The 21,359-nt window shown below is 37.7% G+C and overlaps 3 protein-coding genes across 3 annotated transcripts; 1 reads left to right on the top strand and 2 right to left on the bottom strand.

Annotated features, from left to right (window-relative positions):
• Positions 1–74: 74 nt before the first annotated feature.
• On the bottom strand, positions 75–1,258 carry LOC125187497 (auxin-binding protein T85-like). The gene is made up of 5 exons (XM_048084095.2): positions 1,090–1,258; positions 904–1,010; positions 595–798; positions 446–513; positions 75–361 (listed from the first exon to the last, which is right to left on the bottom strand). Exons 1-5 carry the CDS (start codon positions 1,169–1,171, stop codon positions 253–255), a joined length of 570 nt encoding a protein of 189 aa, XP_047940052.1. The 5' UTR covers positions 1,172–1,258; the 3' UTR covers positions 75–252.
• Positions 1,259–2,288: 1,030 nt separating this feature from the next.
• RPH1 (resistance to phytophthora 1) lies at positions 2,289–4,084 on the bottom strand. Its single transcript, XM_048084007.2, has 4 exons — positions 3,769–4,084; positions 2,961–3,171; positions 2,699–2,868; positions 2,289–2,607 (listed from the first exon to the last, which is right to left on the bottom strand). The coding sequence occupies exons 1-4, from the start codon at positions 4,030–4,032 to the stop codon at positions 2,581–2,583; spliced, it is 672 nt and encodes a 223-aa protein (XP_047939964.2). The 5' UTR covers positions 4,033–4,084; the 3' UTR covers positions 2,289–2,580.
• A 1,657-nt stretch (positions 4,085–5,741) lies between these two features.
• LOC125190840 (piezo-type mechanosensitive ion channel homolog) lies at positions 5,742–16,199 on the top strand. Its single transcript, XM_089059139.1, has 21 exons — positions 5,742–5,790; positions 6,117–6,197; positions 6,418–6,577; positions 6,775–6,953; positions 7,150–7,306; positions 7,416–7,602; positions 7,859–7,974; positions 8,116–8,200; positions 8,310–8,525; positions 8,610–8,787; positions 8,883–9,011; positions 9,141–9,314; positions 9,420–9,673; positions 9,849–11,385; positions 11,464–13,922; positions 14,006–14,401; positions 14,484–14,642; positions 14,774–15,280; positions 15,346–15,487; positions 15,577–15,721; positions 15,806–16,199. Exons 1-21 carry the CDS (start codon positions 5,742–5,744, stop codon positions 15,939–15,941), a joined length of 7,446 nt encoding a protein of 2,481 aa, XP_088915265.1. The 3' UTR covers positions 15,942–16,199.
• The last annotated feature ends 5,160 nt before the right edge of the window (positions 16,200–21,359 follow it).

The raw sequence follows: 21,359 nt of genomic DNA on the forward strand, positions 1-21,359 counted from the left end.
AGGCATATAGGTAGAAGAGTCTGTAAATTTCACTTGATGAATAGGAATAGTGTTTAGTATAGAAGACAAGATAATGGTAGAAGGAAACATTACTTTTGTAAAACACAGCCCAAATTTATATGAGTTGACAGGAATACCTACTTTCAACTGGTTATTACAGATGAACTTGTGCCAAATAAGGGAAATGTAAAGTTTCTCAACTGAAACACATTTGCAGAAACAAGAGTGGATCAAATTCCGAAGCTTTGAGCTTTAGAGCTCATCGTTCACTTGAGGCGATTGATAACTCTCTTTGTCCCAAAAAATAGGGAATAGCAATTTGGCAGCAATGTGCGGCATGAACCAGTCATCATATACGAACCTGAACTCAAAAATCGAGTAATTATAGACTGTTGTTTAACTTGTAACAGGAGACAGAGTGAGAAAAGGGGAGAGAGTAGCTTACAGTTTCATGGGCGGCTTACTTATGACAACTAGAAACTTCAAATGTTGATCTTGGTTGGTGTTCACAACCTGTGGTGGAAAATACAAAAGATGGTTTCATTCACCTCGTATTTTATTATTTCATGAATACACATGGATTTGTAGGTGTACCTGATGAGCGTTGTCTACGGGAATGTGAAACGTAGAGTTAGAGGAAAAGGGAAAGTGTTGAGGGGTGCCAGGATGTTTAAGATGTGAATTAGAGGCAAGATAAAGAGTGCCACTGCCCTCTAAAACCACAAAGATTTCCTCACATGAATGCCTGTGAATTGGTGTTCCTGCTCCTGGACCAAGTGTTTGATGCCACACTTCAACCTATACAACACATCACAAACCATTTCTTTTTCTTCTAAATGCTATGCAGTGTAGTATTATCTTATCCAAAAATGTAGTAAAGTTATGAAAATAAAGATGTGACACCTCCTTAAAACCGTGCATGATTGAACCAGCAATGGTGATGTGAGATAAACCAGGAAGACCGTAGCTATCCTCAGCCATCTCACTCATATTTCTCACAATAGGTAACCCTAATTTCCACCAACAACAATCAAACACCAAGAAATATAAATGTCAAAACTAATAAATAGATTAATTAAAGAAACTTGCCGTCGGTTGCACCACGTGAAGCCTCGGCGGCGGCGGAGAACAAAAGGGAAGTGAATAAAATGTACCATCGGCGGCGGGCCATTATTTTTGAGAGTGTTGATCTGTGTCTCTGAAATTGCCTCTTTTTTCAAGCTCACTGTAAAAAGCAGAGGAACTAGTACTTTTTTTACTTTGAGAATATTGATAACAATACTTGGTCAATGAAATGTGGGCTAACCTCTATTGCATTTGCGGCCTACATTAAGAAAAATATCTAATATAGTGGTTGGTGTGTATTAAAAGCCCATGGATATTGTATTGGGATGTGGCCCTCATATTAAAATTATTTTCCACACTATTCAACAACTTTCATAAATAGACCACAAATTATGCGATGAAGCCATTTCCTTCTCAAGTTCTCCATGGATTCCACCCATTTCAAATGCCACTATATAGTAGGAGTACTAGTATATGCATATATTCCTAATTAATAATCAATTTGTACGATTGGTCAAGAAACATGTTTTTTGCTTTTGTTGATGGATTTTCTTCATAGCTTCAAATTCATTTGTGTTTTACTCAGGGTCACTACTACTATTTTGTGGATTTTGTCATAGCTAAATTATTAGCTAGTAGGAGTAGTAATTAGTTATTTCACTTGTGCTTCCTCATGGCTATTAATTCATTTGTATTTTTTTCAATGATTTTCTCCAATTATTTTGTGGATTTGTCATGGCTAAAATTATTAGCTAGTAATTATTCATTTGTGCTTTAATTATTTGTATTTTGCTCACACTAATAGTTTTGTGTAATTCTTGTTATCTTTTCATAATTAGTAAATTTATTTAAATATTGTTAATTTAAGATAACAAAATTATGATGTTTGTAATTCAAAAACAAAAAATTATTCAGCCCCATAAATCTGTAAAGTTATAGCTCACTCCATTTCCTAAAAATAGGAACTTTGGGAATGACACATATTTTAATAAAAAATGATAAAATAAATTAGAAAGAAAAAAATATGTAAACTAAGAGGGAGAGAAAAAAAAAAGTAGTAGAACTAGTGTTAGTGAATTGTGAGATCCATTTCTTAAAATAGAGAGTTTCTATTTTTAGGAAACAGACTAAAAAAGAACGAATTTCTATTTATGCCATCGTTGACAACAAAATTATTCAACGACAGTTAAATGTGGTGAATGGCATTGCAGGGTTTGATGTAATTAATCATAAAATAGATGCTTACTTGTAATTAAAATTTGATTGCTCCAAGAACAAAAAGATGTTCTTGCAACAAGAATTGAACACCTCAATTTGTTGAATATCTACCACGAGTGCCTACATATAATCTCCATATTCTTACATCTTAGGAGTACTCCAGTTTACAACGATCATTATCAATCATCTCACCATACTTCAATCTCTGTACAAAGCATTCCCAGAGTGCTCCAAAGCCAAGTTGCTTAACAAATCAAGAAGCTGTAGAATGTATTTATCCCACATTGGTGCCCTACTCTACTCTCTCTGCGAAAACCATCCGAGCTGCACAACAAAATATCCAAACTTACATACGTTAACAAGGACGACTTAGAAAGGCAGGGATGCAAATGTTGGCAATATAATGACATACTACCTTCCAAGCATACATCCCAAAGAAGGCTACAACGTCTGCAGACCAGACGACTGCAAATGATTTCAAGAAAAATGGGATCGTGACATTGAGCAATGGAACGAGGAGGAAAAGATAGTTGAGAGCTTCTTTCTCGTTCTTGGAACAGTCCCGTGCACGAAGGGAAGGAATAGCTAAAAACAGCAACACAAAACAACCTTTATCAACTCGGAAACTGACTGAATATACGAAGATTTTTCATCAGATGTGAAGCAGCAGTACTTACTGAACATCCATATGGACCACATGCCCATCAGGCGCCATAGATCTGGCTCGTTTGATGGGAATATGAGGTTGAAGGAGAGAGCTCCTCCTAGCAACAGAGATGCGTATCCTTGAACCTCAAACACGGTGTATAAAACCGTGCCTGGCACAGCAGGGTTTTTGGATGCAGTGGAAGCCCTCGGTGCAAAAGTCGCTGCAGTTTTTTGGACTACCTGAAGATAGTAGTAATGCACAAACGAAATGAGAAACAGACGCATGCAGCAGCTCTCTAGCGTTCGATCTGACAAGATAAAACATCGTTCACTTATGATTGTATGTTGGTTCAATTTTGTTGTGGCAATCCATACCCAAATTTATGATCATATATAGCAACATAATGGATACATCTAATTCTTCCCTCATAGAGGACAAAAGATGTGATTATTCTATCCAAGCAACAGCCTTGTGAAATAATATCATCTACCATATCTCATATCTTTGTGATTGTGTGTGAATTTTCTTTAGCAAAACTACAGTGATATAATTTCTACAAGAAACCTGTATCCTGTAACAATATAGGAGTATAATAAATAATCAAATTATGCTTCAATTGTTTTTTTCTTATTCTTTCTCCCCCTCAAAATTGAATTCATTTGCCCAAACCACGAGAAAGCAAACATCCTTGTATTTTCTAGTGCATAAATAAGTCATCTTCTAGAGATAAGTAAACACAGAAATCATCAAAAAACACAAGAATGAGGTTACTACTTCAGCTCAATTTTTAAGATAAAAAAACAGCAGAGGCATCATTAAACAGAGAAATGACTGGCCTTTTTGAGATCTTTATCTAATGCTGATGTTGTCCCACTTGAATTGTTGCTTCCATTTTCAATTCCTTGATCATTATCAGGTTCTTGAACATCTTCTTCAGATTTTTGGTCTGTTTTGATGTCTAGCTCGTTTGAACTCGCTCGGATTCTGGGAATCTTGATGGGAAACCCAATCCTGATGGAATAACTTGTTGGGTTTGAAAATGATGAAGGTAATCTTGAAATATGAGAGTTGAAGAGAGAGGATGAGGTTAGAGCGCTCATGTTGATGATAATCCCTGTGAGGTGAGACAAGGATTCTACTTGGAAACGAACGAACATTCTCCATTCCTACGACGTCGTTTGCTGCTTTGTATTAGGTGCACAATTATTCATTAATTCTAGTTGTAATTCTTATTGTTATTCTTTCTTGGCGGTTGGCACCAGGACTTATTTTTGTTACATTTTTTCTATTTTCGTCCCCTTCCATAAAATTTGTCACATTTCAATTTTTATCATTTTTAATAGTAGACCTCACATTCCATTAACTTATTCTTGCTCACATTTTATTATAAAACTAATATTTTAAAAATAGGACCCATACCCTACCAATCTTTTCTAACTCAATTTCCATTATACTCCCTCCGTCCCAGATTAAGAATCACTTTTTGTCATAAAAATTCGTCCCAGTTTAAGAGTCACTTTTATAATTTTCCATATTTGGTCATACAATTTTACCCCATTCTTCATCAAAATTACATGAAAATGTCATTATCTACATTAAAATAAATCAAAACAAAAGTCAAAATGACCCACCTTCAACCAACTCCACCATCTCACTTCATTTATTTCGCACTCTACCATGTCACTTCATTTATTACACACTCCACCATCTCACTTCATTTATTACACACTTCAACTCTTTCTTAAAATCCGAGTCATAACAATAAGTGACTCTAAATGTAGGACGGAGAGAGTATTTCTTAAAATTCGTGTCCGACTGTGATAAAGTTTAAGAAATGTAAAGAAAAGTTAGTTGAAAAAATTAGTGGAATGTGAGACCCATTTTTTTATATTAGTTTTATAATAAAATGTGAGTGGATTGAGTTAGTGGAATGTGAGATCTACTTACTATTTATGATAAAAATAAAGTGTGACTCTTAATTGAGGACGGACCAAAATGAAAAAGTGTGACTCTTAGTCGGGGACAAGGGAGTAGTTCATAAGATAAAAGTGTGCAAGTAAATTCAAGGGCCAAGTTGATTCATAAAGTATTTAAACAATGAGTATTAATTTGTAATTATATCAACTGGGAAAAATACTCCACTTGTTAATATTCGCATGAAACAGGTTACACATGTATAATAATTACTCAAGTCTAAAATAGTCAAACTTTGAGTTAAAAGCATCAAAATAACTTAAATATGACATTAGTGGGTGATTGAATAATTGAATAATTGCGAGCTTCAAGCGGCAAGGATAGCATTAGTATTCCCAACAAGGCAACAATCATATTCCATAGATTTTGGTGGAATATGATGTAAATTGAAATATTCATAAATTAATTGCTTAACTTATCTAATTTTCTCAAACAAACATTGTACCGATTTAATGGTAGTATTACACACATAATTTTTGGTGCAATTATTTAGTGTAGCAACTTTGAGTCCAATGTTATTTTTGGCTTTTCATGATCATGACGACACTATATATAAGTGGAAAATTATCAATTTACATCATATTTTTATGTAAATATTTTCGATAAACTGAATTTAGTGCCCTTGTCATTTTGATTGAATGAACGGCAACGATATTTAATCCTAGGTCGAAAACTCTTGTTGTTTGCTCAAATACCTATTTCTTGATCAGATAGGTTTGGTTTATTTTCCCCTTCTAGTTCTTATGATAATAATGATGATGATGGCAATGCAAAAATCGTAGCTTTTTCCGGAATATGGAGAAAATATGAGATTGCATGGTGAAAAGGCGCAATTATGGCAAGCATTTTGGGTGGGTTTGTGTTGCCATTTCTTCTTTTGACAGGTACTCAATCAATTTTCTCTCTTGTTCATCACAATACCAAATGTATTATTGTGATGATTCCAGGAATTATATATGTCGAAATTCAATATTTTGGTAGCTCGTTTGTTGTGCTGCAAGATTGCTTAAGGATTATAATCATAGTTTCAACTCATCGTATTTTCCTATGATTTTTTCAACGTTTTATGATAAATTTGGGATTTAATATAAATTGGGATTAGCCTCTTAGGATATACGTAAGTTGGTGTGCATGATTTCATGTTTATATGCATTTATAAAGTTTTCTAGTTTTGATCCTATTCTTATTACCATCTTTCTGGTTTTTGCAGCCGGGTTACTGAATTGGAGCTTGATTTCGTTCATTAATTTGACGACTTCTCTTGTTTTGCGATTTACCGCCCCAAAAAGAGGTAGAGCTTTGGCTTTTGGACTTGAATACTACTCCCACTTTGTCATAAATTTACTTGTTGGCATAATACATTTTATGTGTACTTTTTCATTTCTCTCAAAAATGATTGCATCTCTCATATTTACTGTGATTGCATGACTCTGCATTGTTGTATGATAGTCTTATTGCATTACCAACCAATCATGTCTTTGTTCTTCCTATTCATTTTCTCTTTGGTGCAGGGTTTCGATTCAAAGGAAGGGTTCTATCCTTATGGTTTGTTTTCATATTCGCGGTATTTGTTATATTTTTGCAAGTGGTTTTTCTTGCTCTATGTGCTACTCGGGATCCGGAATGGAGCATGGCAGATGCCTGGTGGATAAAGCTACTAGGTTTAATGAAGTAAGATTTCTTAAAATTTCAAAATTTTGCTACAATTTGTGAATGCAAGTAGTTATGTCGAACAATTAACTAAGGTGTAAAATTGTACAATCACAAGGTTTCAAGCAAAATATAGGACGATATCCTTACTGCTTCATTATACCCTAGTATATCAACGCAAATTGTTGATAACGTTTTAATGTGTCATGCATTTTCAGGTTTCAATCATGGAGATGTCCAAAGGTCGTTTATTTCCTGGTTGTAGAATCATTAGTTGGATTCGTTGCTCTAACTGAGATCAATAGAAACAAATTCGGCTTTATAGAATATGGAGGTTCTTTCTGTGGCTTACAGGATTCTTTCTGGGGTTATATATCTTCAGTTATTAATCAAATAGGTTCGTCAAGTTGACTGGGCTTTCTTCCTTCTGTTCAGTATTTGTCTGACAGAAACAAATTCTAGCCATGCAATTTATATAGTACATTTTGTGCATCTTCAATTTCATTAGTGAAATACTCCTAGTAATATTCTATTTCAAACTTACACAGTCATCTCATATAGTTTCTTTGTCTATTCTTTTTCCACAAATGAAGGTTATCATGTTAGGTTAGCTTCTTGCTTCTCGCTGCCTGCTGTTCAATTGGTCTCCGGGATCAGCTATCCTTCTTGGCTATCTTTACCGTTTTTCATTTGCAGCTGTGTTGGTCTTGTTGATTGGTCTTTAACAAGCAACTTTTTAGGTCTGTTCAGGTATTTCATCCTTTCATAGTTACAGATGCAGTCTCTGTTTATAAACATAATTGGATAAATGAAAGGACTCAATTGCATCAGAGCTTATGTTCTTAAACTTGACTTGTAGGTGGTGGAAACTGCTCTGGTCATATGCTGGTTTCGTCATTAGCCTGCTTTATGTATATCAGCTCCCTGTCCGGTTTCCAAATATGTTTCAAGTGATTTGTGATTCTATTGGTCTGTACAAAATTTCTCTGGATTCTGACTGGCAGCAAATATGTTCTGGTACTTCCCTGATGGTCTTCTATTATATGGTATGCTTTTGTCAACTTAGTTACCAACTCGACCAACTTTGCCATTTTGCTTATGATCAACATATCAGGGTCTGGCCTTTCATTATGCATTGCATGTCATTTCAAAACATTTACTGAAAAAACTTATAATCCCTAGCTAACATGATATCATATCTCAAATTTATGCAATTACTTTCAGTTTCTGTTGCATATCATGAAGAAGGCAATGATCCTTCTACTTTGCAGAAGGAGTAACTGACTTCAAATATGTATGTAGCTCTCTTGTGTGAAGCATGATTTGGAAGACACGGAATTCATAATGTCCATGGAAGAAGGGAGCTTGACAGAACAACTTCTTCCCTCGAGAAATTCTTTTTTTGTTCGCCAGTTGAGGTGCGTTAATAATAAAACTTTTTTTCTTATCTACATATAGCTGTCCTATTCCACAATGTTGTCTATCTGCTACATTCTGGTTTTTAGCAAATCTTATGGCACATCACATTCACTAATTAATTAGTTTTTCTATTGACGCAGGTCTGGTGTAAGGCATACCAATATACTATTACGGGGACCCATTTTCAGGATTTTTAGCATCAACTGGTTTACTTATGGCTACCCTGTACGTAGTTGTAAAATATGATAAATGGATAGAACCAAATATACTAAATGTTAGTAGTGATGTGTATTTTCCTTGCTTAAGTAATGAAATTTCAGAGTGAATATGGCAGATATCCTTGTTCGCTCTTTCATATTGGAGCTTCCACTTTGCAAGTATCTGTGCATTTGGATTACTTGCATATGTTGGGTACGTTATGTATGCTTTTCCTTCCGTGTTCCATCTTCACCATTTGAATGGGCTGCTTCTCGTCTTCATTCTCTTGTGGGCTGTGAGCACATATATTTTCAATGTGGCATTTGCATATGTGAACTGGAAACTTGGCAAGGTATTTTCTTGTATTTTAGATCTTCAATTTTAGTTTTATAGCTATGGTTTTAAGGCATTGATGAAAGTTCTTGTATCTATTCAGGATATGGAGATCTGGGAGATGGTTGGGCTGTGGCACTATCCGATACCGGGCTTCTTCCTTTTAGCACAGTTTTGTCTTGGGGTTCTTGTAGCTCTTGGTAATCTTGTAAGTAATTCAGTATTTCTGTGCCTATCAAATGAGGAAGGGCGATTCTCTGCTGAGAGTGAGACCGAGGAAGGTAGATGTGCTTATTCTGCCATCATCTTCATTAACTCTAAATTAATTTTCATCGTAAACATCAAATGGATAATCTCTTTTTTTTTGTAATTTCAGTGAAAGAAGGTGCAAAAGTCTTAGTGGTGGCTACAATTGCTTGGGTGACGCGCAAAGCTTCTAGGCCAATAATGCTACTGCTTATTTTCCTAATCGCCACCAAACCTGGTTTCATCCATGCGGTTTATAGTATGTTCAGTTCTGACATATGAATTTCTGATTTAGTTTTTAACATAATGAAGTAGTGAAACTGGAATATGTACGCTGTATTGTAATGCTTAATATTCTGATTAGTTTTCTTATCTTTCTTTTTTTCAGTGATGTTCTTTGTTGGCTATCTTTTGAGCCATAAGATTGATAAAAGGATGCGTCAATCGCTTATTCTTTTGTGTGAGGCTCATTTTGCGATTTTATACATTCTTCAGCTAAATCTGGTTTCCACAAAACTGTACCAGGAAAGCTCCATAAGTTTGGAAGTGCTATCACAGCTAGGTTTGAGATTTCTTTATCTCTTCGTTCAATAGTTTTTTCCCGTATTTTTAATCTTTTCTTTCAAGCATCATCTTACTTTCTTACTTGTTTATGCTGCACTTCTAGGTCTTGTTGAAACCAACAGCCCCTGGAACCGTCTGGAGATAGCTCTGCTTGCATGCTTTTGTGCCATTCATAACCATGGATTTGATATGTTGTTCTCGTTTTCTGCTATTGTTCAGCACACGCCTTGTCTTCCTGTCGGATTCAGCATCCTGAAAGCCGGTTTAAACAAATCAGTTCTTTTAACAGTGTATACCAACTCGGATATCAGAGATTGTTACGGGAGTCATGACCACGGTACTATACCCTTATCCAAGGTTAATTGTTGACATTTCCCATTTAGTTTTCGTGTTGGTGACACTATACCTAGATTTAGCATTTACAGAAAATTTGCTTAAAGATAAGACCTTAGAGACCTTACAACATAGTTATGGCAGCTTTCCAAGTCTATTGTGAATAATCTTATCCGTTTGCTCATTTTTGTCTTCAGAGAGAAAGGTGGCATTGTATCTCAGTGCTATCGGAAGGAAGTTCTTGTCTGTATACAGATCATTTGGAACATACATTGCGTTTCTCACCATCCTTATAGCCGTGCACCTAGTGAGGCCAAATTACATATCATTTGGTTATATCTTCCTTCTCCTTATCTGGATCACAGGCAGACAGCTGGTGGAGAAGACAAAACGACGCCTCTGGTTTCCCCTCAAAATATACGCTATTGGAGTTTTTATCTTCATCTACTTGCTAGGCATCTTCCCCACTTTTGAATCATGGATGTCGACAAAGATTGATCTCTCTGTTTGTTTCGGTTACACTATTGAAGCTTCTCTTTTAGACAATCTTCAAGAGTCTCTAGCAATTATGATCGTCATGCAGCTTTACAGCTATGAAAGAAGAAAAAGCAAACACATGAAATCGGAAGATATAGCTCCTTTGCAGCCCGGAATATTGGGGTTGGTCAAACGGTTTCTGATATGGCACAGTCAGAAGATATTGTTTGTTACTCTCTTCTATGCATCAATATCTCCAATAAGCGCATCCGGCTTTCTTTACCTTCTCGGTCTAGTTCTCTGCTCAGCAATGCCTAAAGAGTCGAGAATCCCATCTAAATCATTCCTAGCTTACACAGGGTTCTTGGTGACTGTTGAATATATATTTCAGATATGGGGTAAAAGAGTTAATATGTTTCCTGGGCAGAAACACCATGATTTGTCCATTTTCTTCGGCTTAATGGTTTATAAACCGAATTTCCAGGGCCTACAAGAAGGTTTGAGGGCAAAAGTGCTCGTGATTGCTGCATGCACGCTTCAATATAATGTTTTCCATTGGCTTGAAAGCATGCCTAGTTTGCATTTGTATGTAGGTCAATCAGAGGAGCCTTGCCCTTTGTTTGTTTCAGCAAGAGACGATTTCACTGCCATTTCATCTTTGAATGGGGAGAGCCAGCCCATACCTGAAAATGAGCTGCCCGAACAAAGGACTGGAGAGGGCTTTTGGTCGTCTCCTAGGCGTTTTGCCGATAATTATTCTCCGAATTTTGCTACCCTCAGAAGCACTCTAAGTGGAAGCTACAGAAAATACTCACTTGATAATATCTGGGATACCCTTACAGAGAACCATATTTGGAAAAAGAAAAGGATTGTTGCCTTGAGGCAAGAGAGATTTGAAATGCAGAAGACAACACTGAAAGTTTATTTGAAGTTTTGGATTGAGAATATGTTCAACCTGTTTGGTCTTGAGATCAATATGATTACACTGCTACTCGCCAGTTTTGCTCTGTTAAACTCCATATCTATGCTATACATTGCCTGTATAGCGATCTGCATTTTGTTGCCACGTCCCACCATTAGCAAGCTGTGGCCTATATTCGTCCTTCTCTCTGCCACTATTCTTTTAGCAGAATACTTGGCCATGTGGAAGAATATGATGCCCCTTAGCCAACGTGTCTTGACCGAGACCAATGCACGTTGCCACGAATGTTGGAAGAACTCACGTGTATACTTCCAGTACTGTGAAAAATGCTGGCTGGGTACGTACATGTACATTCTTTGTATTGTTTTGCTAAGTCTTGCTGATCATGTAAAATAAGTGCATTGATCTTTGGCAGGGTTAATTGTTGATGATCCTCGGATGCTGATATGTTATTTTGTGGTCTTCATGCTCGCATGTTTCAAACTCCGTTCGGATCATTCATTTAACTTCTCCTGGTCATTCACATACGAGCAGATGGTTGCACAGCGTAAGAATGCTTTTGTTTGGCGAGACCTCTCATTTGAGACCAAGAGCATGTGGACGTTCTTCGATTATCTGAGGGTTTACTGCTACTGTCATCTCTTAGATCTAGTGCTCGCGTTGATGTTGATAACGGGAACCTTGGAGTACGACATTCTGCACCTCGGATATCTCGGATTCGCTCTCATTTTCTTCCGCATGAGGCTCACTATACTGAAAAAGAAAAACAATATCTTCAATTTCCTGCGTGTCTACAATTTCACAGTGATTTTCCTCTCTCTGGCTTATCAGTCTCCATTTATCGGTGGTTTCAGATCGGGGAAGTGTCAAACCGTTGATTATATATATGAGGTGATAGGATTTTACAAGTATGATTATGGTTTTCGGATTACCTCTAGGTCTGTTTTGGTTGAGATCATCATTTTCATCCTGGTCTCATGCCAATCATACATGTTTTCTTCCTCGGAGTTTGATTATGTGTTCCGATATCTTGAGGCGGAGCAAATTGGCGCGATTGTGAGGGAGCAAGAGAAGAAGGCTGCTTGGAAGAACGAGCAGCTGCAGCATATACGCAAAGCTGAGGAGAACAAACGCCAGCGGAACTTGCAAGTGGAGAAGATGAAATCCGAGATGCTGAACCTGCAGATTCAGCTCCATGGTACAAAATCCATCATTGCTCGTGGCAGTGTCTCACCTGGTAGTGAAGGAGTGAGAAGGAGGAAAACTGCTTCCCTCAATGTGCAGGACTTTGTTAATCTTGAGAAACAGAACAGCAATGTTGTTCCTGATCCAGGCTTCCCACTAAACGTGCATGAATCTACCAGGACCGTTCGAGTGGAAAACCCATTATCTTTAGACGTTTCAAAGAGCTTACTCGATGCTTCTCTTAGTGAGGATACTGATCAGGATGAGTTCACAGATGAAAATATTCTTTATAGTTTAGACAACTCGAGAAGAGGTAAAAACCAATCGGTGGAGAACCCTCTGGCTTCTGCTGTGCAGTTATTAGGTGACAGTGTTTGCCAAGTGCAGTCAATTGGAAACCAAGCAGTCAGCAATCTCATAACTTTTTTGAACATTTCATCGGAAGATCTATGTGAAACCTCGGACATGGAAGAGAGGCAGACACAAGATGCAAAACACAGAAACTCAAGCTGCTCTTCATCATTGCAGTCTGAGAAGAGTAGAACTTCAGAGTCTGCAAGTCTGCAGATTGGACTGATCATCTCTCACATTTGGTCGCGCATGCAATCTAATAACGACGTCGTTTGTTACTGTTGTTTCATTCTGGTTTTCCTTTGGAATTTCAGTCTGCTTTCCATGGTATACTTGGCTGGATTGTTCCTATATGCGCTCTGCGTGAACACAGGGCCAAACTACGTGTTCTGGATTATCATGCTAATCTATACTGAGTTCTACATTCTGATTCAGTACCTGTATCAGATAATGATCCAGCATTGTGGTTTCACCATCCAGTCAGAACACCTGCATGAATGGGGCTTTCCAACAAAAAAGATAAAATCATCGTTCGTTATCAGTTTACTGCCTCTGTTTTTGGTGTATCTGTTTACTCTGATACAGTGCTCTATAACAGCAAAAGATGGTGAGTGGTTTTCGGTAGGACATAAGAATTCCCGATGGGGATTACGCAACCAAAATGACATTGATTTCAGTTCCGACTGGAGTGATAAATTGGAGAAGGTTTTTGAATCAATAAAACGAGCGGTTGAAATGGTCATTGGTGGATGTTCCAAATACTGGAAATCTTTGACACAAGAAGCAGAATCTCCTCCATACTTCGTTCAGCTCTCTATGGATGTCAAATCATGGCCGAAGGATGGAATTCAACCAGAAAGGATTGAATCCGGAATAAATAGGCTGCTGCAGCTCGTACATGAGGAATACTGTAAAAGTGAGAAGCCTGGTAACTGCATCTGTGCCAGCAAGGTTCAGATCCAAAGCATTGAGAAAAGTACTGAGGATGCGAACGTGACATTAGCTGTTTTTGAGGTGGTCTATGCCTCTCCACTTACCGAATGTAAACCAGCAGAGCAGTTCAATTCTCTCACTCCAGCAGCCGATGTAGCAAAGCAGATCCTCAAAGCTAAACGCATGGGACTTGCTGAAAAAGTTGGATTCCCGTATCCTATGATTTCAGTAATTGGAGGTGGAAAGAGAGAAGTTGATCTTTATGCATATATCTTCGGGGCTGATTTGATCGTCTTCTTCCTGGTTGCTATGTTCTATCAGTCCGTTATAAAAAATAAAAGTGAAATTCTAGAGTATTATCAACTCGAGGATCAGTTCCCAAAAGAATTTGTATTTATTCTAATGGTAAGCAATGTCTTCTTCTTTCTCTTCATAATGCACCACTATCGTTGTTTGGTTCCTTAAATGGTTTGATATCTCTTGTGCAGGTAATTTTTTTCTTGATTGTTGTTGATCGCATCATATACCTATGTTCGTTTGCAACGGGGAAAGTCATCTTCTACCTGTTCAACTTCATTCTTTCTACGCGTTCAGTCTCTGATTATGCTTGGAATATAGATACGACCCAGCATAATGCTGCTGGTTTCGCTCTTCGGGCAATCTACCTTATGAAAGCAATATCTCTGGCATTACAAGCAATGCAAATTCGAGATGGTGTTCCTTACAAAAGCACGTTGTATCGCCAGTTCCTCACGAGTGAAGTTTCTCATGTCAATTTTCTAGGATACAGGCTGTATCGCGCCTTGCCTTTTCTGTATGAACTGAGATGTGTCCTAGATTGGTCGTGCACGACTACGTCATTGACAATGTATGACTGGTTGAAGGTGAGTTCTTCTAGCATTCATTAGTATATGTTTGTGTGTGTCTCTGTAAAGGGAAAAGTTGATATTTTGTGATCGTTTTCAGTTGGAGGACATCAATGCAAGTTTATACCTTGTCAAGTGCGACAATGTTCTAAACAGAGCTATTCATAAACAAGGAGATAAACAACCACAGATGACTAAGTTTTGCAATGGCATCTGTTTGTTCTTCATATTGATATGTGTCATTTGGGCTCCAATGCTGGTAAGTAAATCTCCTCAGTATGCTGCTTTGGCTTAAAAGTGCCAATTTTTATGAATAAGACATTAAGAAAGGGACATCTTATCATTATTTTAATAAAAAATTTCTTATGGAGATTTGTCGTTGTCTTATAGATGTACAGCAGTGGCAATCCAACAAATATAGCAAATCCAATCAATGACGCCAGTTTCCAGTTCGACATCAAGACAGCTGCTGGAAGACTGACCTTGTATCAGACAACTCTTTGTGAGAGACTAGGATGGGATGAACTCAACAAAAATGCGAATTTCGATCCCCAGCATTACTTGGACTCTTACAATCAAAATGACATTCAATTCATTTGTTGCAAAGGTGATGCGAGCACACTGTGGCTCGTCCCTGAAGTTGTCCAGAAGCAGTTTGTCCGGTCTCTCAATAGTAGCGACATGGACATGAAGTTTTCTTGGGTTCTTTCAAGGGACCGGCCAAAGGGAAAGGAAAGAGTGAAATACGAAAGAAGTATCGACTCATCTGACCTTCCAAAGCCATCAGATGTCGAGGGGGTCTTCAATGGCTCCTTGAACAGCTTTAGGATTTCCAACATTTATCCGAGATTTTTCAGGGTCACGGGCTCTGGAGAAGTCAGGCCTTTCGAGCAGGAGGTATGCTTCCAATATTTGGTTATATGACTGGGGAGTAGTAGCTAACTGATGATGTATATCAACAGGTGAGCGATGTTACAGCAGACCTCGTCTTGCATCATGGCAGTTCCCAGTGGTGGTCCTTCCACGATGTCAACTCTTTGGATGCGTATGGTTGTGGTAGCTTGTCAGGGCCAATGGCTGTCGTTGTTTCGGAGGAAACCCCACGTAAGTAGTCAACTTCCTACAATGTAAAAGCACTGTCCAAACAAACACCTTTTCTTTATGCTTGTGCTATAAAAATCATATGATTGCAGAGGGAATTCTCGGTGAGACCTTGAGCAAATTCAGCATTTGGGGTCTCTACATCACATTTGTGCTAGCAGTTGGCCGCTTCATCCGGTTACAATGCTCCGACCTACGAATGAGAATACCCTTCGAGAACCTTCCTTCCTGCGACAGGTAAACAAGACAAATAAAATTTCTGTGTACGAAAAGAGGAAACTTTTATCATATATGACCATTTTGCTTCCTTCGCGCTTGCAGGCTAATAGCGATATGTGAGGATATTTACGCTGCAAGAGCAGAGGGGGAGCTTGGAGTCGAGGAGGTTCTGTATTGGACGCTCGTGAAGATTTACAGGTCACCTCATATGTTGCTTGAGTACACGAAGCCCGACTAGCAACGGCCCTTGTACATGCTGACAGAATGTGACGATAGGATCGACTAACTTACAGCTGAAGATGCATCAGAGCTGAGCTGAAGTCCAGTTCTCGTGCCGGTTTAGGTTTGCAAAGGCTTGTTGCTTATTTTTGTAATGCCAAAATGAGTCATTTGCAAGCAGCCTTGATTACTAATCTCTTTCGTGTAAATTGTGGAAGATCTGTGACAGATATGTTATAATGAGATGCCCATAAAATAAAATGAGATCATAAATGTATATTTTCTTTGTTGAAAAATGTGTTTGATGAAAATTAAAGGACTTGAGAAATTGAGTAGATGCCCTGATGCCCATGTATTTGGGCTCTTTTTATTGAACATTATTATATGGGCTGGTCGATCTAATAAATTAAACTTCCAATTGCAAATGCCACTTCTTGGTTGGGCATGGAAATTTAAATTTTAAACACGATATTATTTGATTTTTTAGATGTAAAAGTCTCCCAATGTATAGAAATAGAATCTAAAAGAAAAAGAAGAGTAATTGTTTCTAACTTGGACATTCCTTGTGGTGAAAGAACATTAAATTTGAGTTGTGAGGTCGCATATACAAATACTACTATCGTATTTAATTTCGTACTTTTGATCTAATAAATCCTCTAAATAACTAGAATAATGTGGCCTAAACGTAGCAATATGCAAAAATAATATCGTGGTCCAATTGTGATAATAATAGGCTTAGTCTACATCACTCTGAATAAATTATGCAGTGGCTATTCGATTAAGTAATTGTGAATATATTGAAATTGTGGGCATTGTGAATATGTTGAAATTGTGGACATCGAAAAATGTGGGAATATTGTGCCCATCCACCACATTAATTATTTCTTAGTCCCAAATATAAGGAATTTTAAGATGAGCATTTAATTTGTTGATGGACAAAATCAAGAATTGATGGACTGCATGAGTTGCCCACGATTTCCTATTGCATATTTTTTGAGATACAAGATACTACTATTATTCAGTATTTACTCCTATCATTTTCAGTAACTAGCCAACTATTATATTTTTTCATTCCACTTTATCAACTTATATTTTTTTACTCTACTTTATCAACTTATACACATATAACTATAGAAATGTAATCAAATGAAAACTCTAAATTTATAAAAACTCCAAACTATAATCTGGACCGTTAAAAAATATCAACAGATTACAAAGTAACAGCAACAAAAAATATCAATACAGTAGTATCAATTATTGACACTATGTTGACATTGTGTTGATATTGTGTTGACATCAAAATCTTGATATTTTACACTGTGTTGATGTTGTGTTGACAATGTGTTGAAAAATTTGAAGTTTGTACAATATATAAGTTTGCATTTTATCACTATCCTATAAGTCTATAACTATAACCCCAAACTAATCACAAATTTTGATCAAAGTTCACAAACTTAAAATTTAGCCACAAAAATCATGAACGAGTAAGTCTTGTTAGTAAATTTTCCAGGTATTCAAAATTTTAAATTTATAGTAGAAAATACCAAATTTGGATTAATTTTTTTTATTATTTTAATGACCAATAGTCCTAAGAAGTAATACCACTACACTAAATGTGAGCTCATTTATCCACTTAAGTACTTAACTCACATTTACCGAACATTTATTAAAACTCGAAGCAACACAATCACATTAGTTAACCTGAGATATCAAGTTATGAAAAGTGAAATGAACACATATCAACACACTTATCAAATTAATTGTAATTATACTTTTATTCAAATAATTACAAAACTATCCACGTTTTGGTGGGAATGAACCAAAGACCCTTGAAATATTTTCATACCTCAGTTTTATGAATTAAAGTGAATCTTAGCGATAGGAGGTTGAATTCTAAGACTTACACAATGAAAGTAATTCATTTTCTATATTAAGTACTAGTATTGAAATGCTCCATTTCATGATACACACCGCCTTTAGATTCATAATAGATTTTCCAAATAAATGTAAATTGTTACGAATTGTGTCACTCAAAATACACTAACAAAAAATCAAAATGTCACCCCCTTACCAATGCAAATAGGCCAGCCACTCTCTCTCCCTGCCACGTCAGCAGCACTAAAAATCCACCTGCCACATCAGATTTAGGCCAGCTATAGGCCAGCCGCAATAAAAATAATTCAAAAAATACTACATTTACGGAATTAAAATTACGATTAAATTACGAAATTAAATTTACGAGACGTATACAGGAAAATTCATTAATTGCAATAAAAAAAAGGTACATAGATAAAAAAAATTTACATAATAAAGAAAAAAAAACAATCGGCGTGCAGTCCTCCGTGCCCACAACTCTTCAATTATATCCTTTTGGAGTTGAATATGAGCATCCACTTGGCGCATGTCGGCATATTCCTTGAGGCGGCCGACTTCATCGAGAGGTACCCCACGTCGTACGCTAGGGGTGGCCGTTTCGTAGCTTGGACCGGCTTCATCGTCATTGGCCCAACTAGTCAGTTGTACGCCTTCGTCTTCGACGATCATGTTGTGCATGATAATGCAAGCGTACATTATTTGGGAAACGCATTCGACATCCCACAAACGCGTTGGACCCTTAATTGCCGCCCATCGAGACTGGAGCACACCAAATGCGCGCTCCACGTCCTTGCGCGCCGACTCCTGCCTGTCCGCAAAGTAGGCCTTCATTTCATCACTTGCGTGTCTGATCGTCTTCACAAAGACAGGCCACCTAAGGTATATCCCATCTGCCAAGTAGTAGCCCATATCATGCCGGTTGCCGTTGGCCACAAATGAGACGGCTGGACCCAATGTTTTAAAAACCGGACCGGCGAGCGAACCGGCAAGGCTACTGGTTCACGGTTCAACTGGTCTAACCGGTCGAACCATCGGTCGAACCGTTTTACTGTAGCATTTATATATATATGAGTATATAATTAAATACATATTTATTATAAAACACTTGGTTTCAAAACATGTAAATAAACAAGCATTAATGCAATATATAATTTAATTTTAAATAATATAGAGATATATAAGTATAGATAAAGCATATATATACCAATTCTTAATGAGTAATATTAGTAATGTAAAAATACATATTCATATGTTTATTATACTATGTATTAATTTTCATGTTATGAACACTTCTCCCATTATATATTCTTGTTATTTTATTTTCAATCTAAGCATTAGTAATTAAAACTTTATTTGAAAGTTAATTAAGATTTATTAATTTTAGTTATGATATAAAATATGTATATAGCTTTTAATTATAAATATACAATTAGTATATAAGTGATAGTTGATATAATATGAAGTACTAGTACATATTAACAAAACAAACTACATCCCACATTGAAAAAGTAAAGGCAAAAGATTGTAAAAGATGACTATAAAACAAACTTTTCATCCCACATTGAAAAATGAAAGAACAATCTTGTGGAATACTTCTATAAAAGAAAGACACAAATGATTTTTTAAGCTAGTTTTTATAAATTCATAGGCCCAATACAAGTATCGGTTAATATGAAATGAAAGTTTAGTGTAAAAATTTTTTCAATTGATTTTTAATTCATTTTTAAAAATAAAAAAATTTGGTAACCGGTTCGACCAGTTCCCGGTTTCCGGTGCAACCGGCCGGTTCACCCGGTCCAAAACGGTTCAATGCTCCACTGGTTTTATATGGTGAATCGGACCGGAGAGGTCACCGGTTCGCGGCCGAACCGGTCCGACCGGCCGGTCCAAACCGGTTTTTAAAACACTGGCTGGACCGATGCCCTGACACTTCTCGTTGAAGAGGGGCGACGAGTTCAGGACGTTGATGTCGTTGTTCGACCCGGCTACCCCAAAATACGCATGCCAGATCCACAGTTGGTAATCAGCTACGGCTTCGAGGATCATCGTGGGATTCTTTCCATTGTAGCCGGTCGTGTAGGCCCCCTTCCAGGCAGTTGGACAGTTCTTCCACTCCCAATGCATACAATCTATGTTGCCTAACATCCCGGGGAACCCATGCTGCTCCCCGTGCATCTGCATCAAATTCTGACAATCTTGGGGAGTAGGGCTTCGAAGGTACTCCTCACCGAAAATGTTTATCACGCTCTGACAGAAAAACTTCAGACATTCCAGAGCAGTCGTCTCACCGATGTGGAGGTACTCATCCCACATGTCTGCCGCGCCTCCGTAGGCCAACTGCTTGATTGCCGCCGTGCACTTTTGAATAGGGGTGTGGCCGGGTTTGCCAACCGCATCGTGCCTGAAGCAGAAATACGAATATCGACGCTCCAAAGCGTCAACGATACGCATAAACAACTCCCTGCGCATTCTAAAACGCCGCCTGAACATGTTTGCGGGAAACCGCGGGTTCTCTGAAAAGTAGTCGTCATATAGCCGCTGATGTGTAGCTACGTGATCCCGATCAATCACTGCTCGGCGGTGGACAACCCGTGGAGGGCGAGGTATCGCCTGCTGTTCCACCCTACGCATGTATCGCTCCATCTCGTGGTTCATGTAGGCCTCCATAGCCTCGTTCATCCTCCGTTCGTACTCCTCAGCATCCCCACCACTACCACCACTGCTACCACTCGCGTTACTCATCGCTTGATGATGCTCTTTTACAGAAATTTAGAGAGAGAGAAAACTCGTTAAAACAAGTGGTGCAAATGAAAATGAAACTAAAATTGCGTTTATATAGGTTTTAAAAAAAAAAACGAAAAAGGGCGCTGGCCGATCGGCACGCCACAATGGCGGCCAGCGCCAAGCGATTGGCTAACCCACGCTGCTTTTTTCGCTGATTTCAGACTGGCCTGCCGCAATTGTTCGACTAGCCGACCGGCTAGCGACGCGAATCGACTAGCCGGTTGGCTAGCCGGTATTGGAGATGCTCTTATAAAAGAAACTAACGCATTCGGCATACAATCTAGTATGAGAACCAGTTGGCAGCTGGCAGCCACAAACTTTGCAAGGATGATACTAATTTTACGCCATATATATATTATCTCAAAAATTAAACATAATTGTTGTATTGTTGTATACATAGACATTTTTAGTAGTAATCTCAAATAGTATATTGCTAAGAAGGTTAATAATAATGATTTCTCGTTTACTTCTATGATGACTTGAAGTCCGTACTATTGGATGAAGGAGAATCGCCGTATCAACTAAGTGGCTGTTCGGTTCATGAAACAAAATTGTCATGAGATGCAGTGTAAGATACATTAAAATAGATCTTGGTTAGGATTAAATTAGTCTTATGCATGGTTGTTGAGTAGGGTGGGGAGGAGAATAATGAGGAGAGGGAGATGGACAAATTAGTAGGAGGGGGTGAGGTGAGATGGTTAGTCATGAGATTAGGTGAAAAGGAGTCCATTCAAATGGGCCGAAACAGACCCAAATCTACAATTGTTAGCTAATATTT

The sequence above is a fragment of the Salvia hispanica genome, chromosome 5 (genome assembly GCF_029641045.1).
Source record: "Salvia hispanica isolate PSC_SH4W2 chromosome 5, Shi_PSC_v1, whole genome shotgun sequence".
Lineage (NCBI taxonomy): Eukaryota > Viridiplantae > Streptophyta > Magnoliopsida > Lamiales > Lamiaceae > Salvia > Salvia hispanica.